Source organism: Propithecus coquereli, unplaced genomic scaffold (assembly GCF_000956105.1).
Source record: "Propithecus coquereli isolate 6110/MARCELLA unplaced genomic scaffold, Pcoq_1.0 Scaffold34, whole genome shotgun sequence".
Taxonomy (NCBI): Eukaryota; Metazoa; Chordata; class Mammalia; order Primates; family Indriidae; genus Propithecus; species Propithecus coquereli.
In genome coordinates this window covers 5,042,730-5,044,011 of record NW_012149063.1, presented here as the reverse complement: position 1 = coordinate 5,044,011, position 1,282 = coordinate 5,042,730, and the positions used below count along the sequence as shown (strand labels likewise).

The following is a 1,282-nucleotide window of genomic DNA, read 5'->3' as shown; positions in this document are numbered from 1 at the left end:
TGTCCAGAGGCTATCAGTTACTTTGCTTCTCCTATGTTTGACAGGTTTTACCGATGGCAAGTCGATTGTAGGACAAGATAGTTCTTGTCCAAGTTGGGATTTTTGCCCAAAGCATTAAACAAATTAGATTTTTAAAAGTAAAGTTCAACTTCCATCTTATTTTTAATGTTATATAATACGTGGCTTACTAGCACACATTATAAACATTTTAAGCTTTTTCTTTTAATGATTATCAAGCAGCTTATTTATGATACATTCTATTTCATTAAAAATAAAATTATATTAAGCAATTTATCATTAATTTGGTCTTTTTCTTGTTGTATTTCAACATCTTGGTAACCTTATAAACAAACCACAACAGATATGTATCTCATTTTACACTAGATATATTTCAATAATGGTATGCAAATAGGATTTTTATACACTGATTTCTATCTTATTATCTTAATTATAAAATGTTTATGCTAACTTCTAAATTATCTTCAAGTGATATCTGATGCCAGATATTTAGATTTTAGGCTGTATGTAGTTTCCCTTCTCTCTCCCACCTGCCTACCCCCAAGAGTTAATAGGAGTTTATTTAAAATAAAACAAACCTATACTAGGAACATTTCCTATTTCAAAAAATCACATAGAAAAAACAAGATTACTAGGATGACCTTAAAGAAATCTGTTTTAAAGATGTTAGATGTAAAATCTTAGAAGCAAAGTGTGGGAGGAATGATAATAAAAGTGTAAAATCTAAGGTTTTTAATAAGATAGAAAAAGTTTAGCATGAGTAAGAAACATATCATCACACATTAACATATCACAACTAAGTATTTATTATGCTTTTTAAGAAGGGAAGCAATTGCAGTGGTATTTCAGAAGCTATATCTTTTCTTTAATTCAATATATGCTGATAGACTCTAAGCAGTATTTTAAAATATACAACCTCTCCAAAAGAAAATATTCAACTAAAGATAAGATAGATAACTTTTAATGTAAATAAAATGTTACAAGATTTTAAAATTAAAGTCTTCATCAGATTTTTCATAACACATTGTACAGAAATTGCAAGCTTCCTGTACAGAGTAGTATAATTTTTACTCCTGAGCAAGTCGTTCAATAACACGTCGGTAGTCTTCCACTAGTTCCTGAAAGCTTTCTTCCAGCTGTTCATGTTGCATGCTTATTTCTATTTGGTTCATCTGGTTTGTCAGTTCTTCTGGTCGGAGACATTTTCTCATCTTAGCAAGATCTCTCTGCTTTTTCTAAGCAATAAACAATTATTTGTTAGAAA

General features: G+C 29.3%; 1 protein-coding gene across 1 annotated transcript in view; it reads right to left on the bottom strand.

Moving 5' to 3' along the window:
* Window positions 1-841: 841 nt before the first annotated feature.
* The window catches only part of HAT1 (histone acetyltransferase 1), an 80,836-nt gene continuing 80,395 nt past the window's right edge, over window positions 842-1,282 (bottom strand). The window contains exon 11 of the mRNA XM_012650685.1: window positions 842-1,253. Coding sequence (XP_012506139.1) covers window positions 1,086-1,253 — 168 coding nt within the window. The 3' untranslated portion in view covers window positions 842-1,085. The remainder of the gene's footprint in view (window positions 1,254-1,282) is intronic.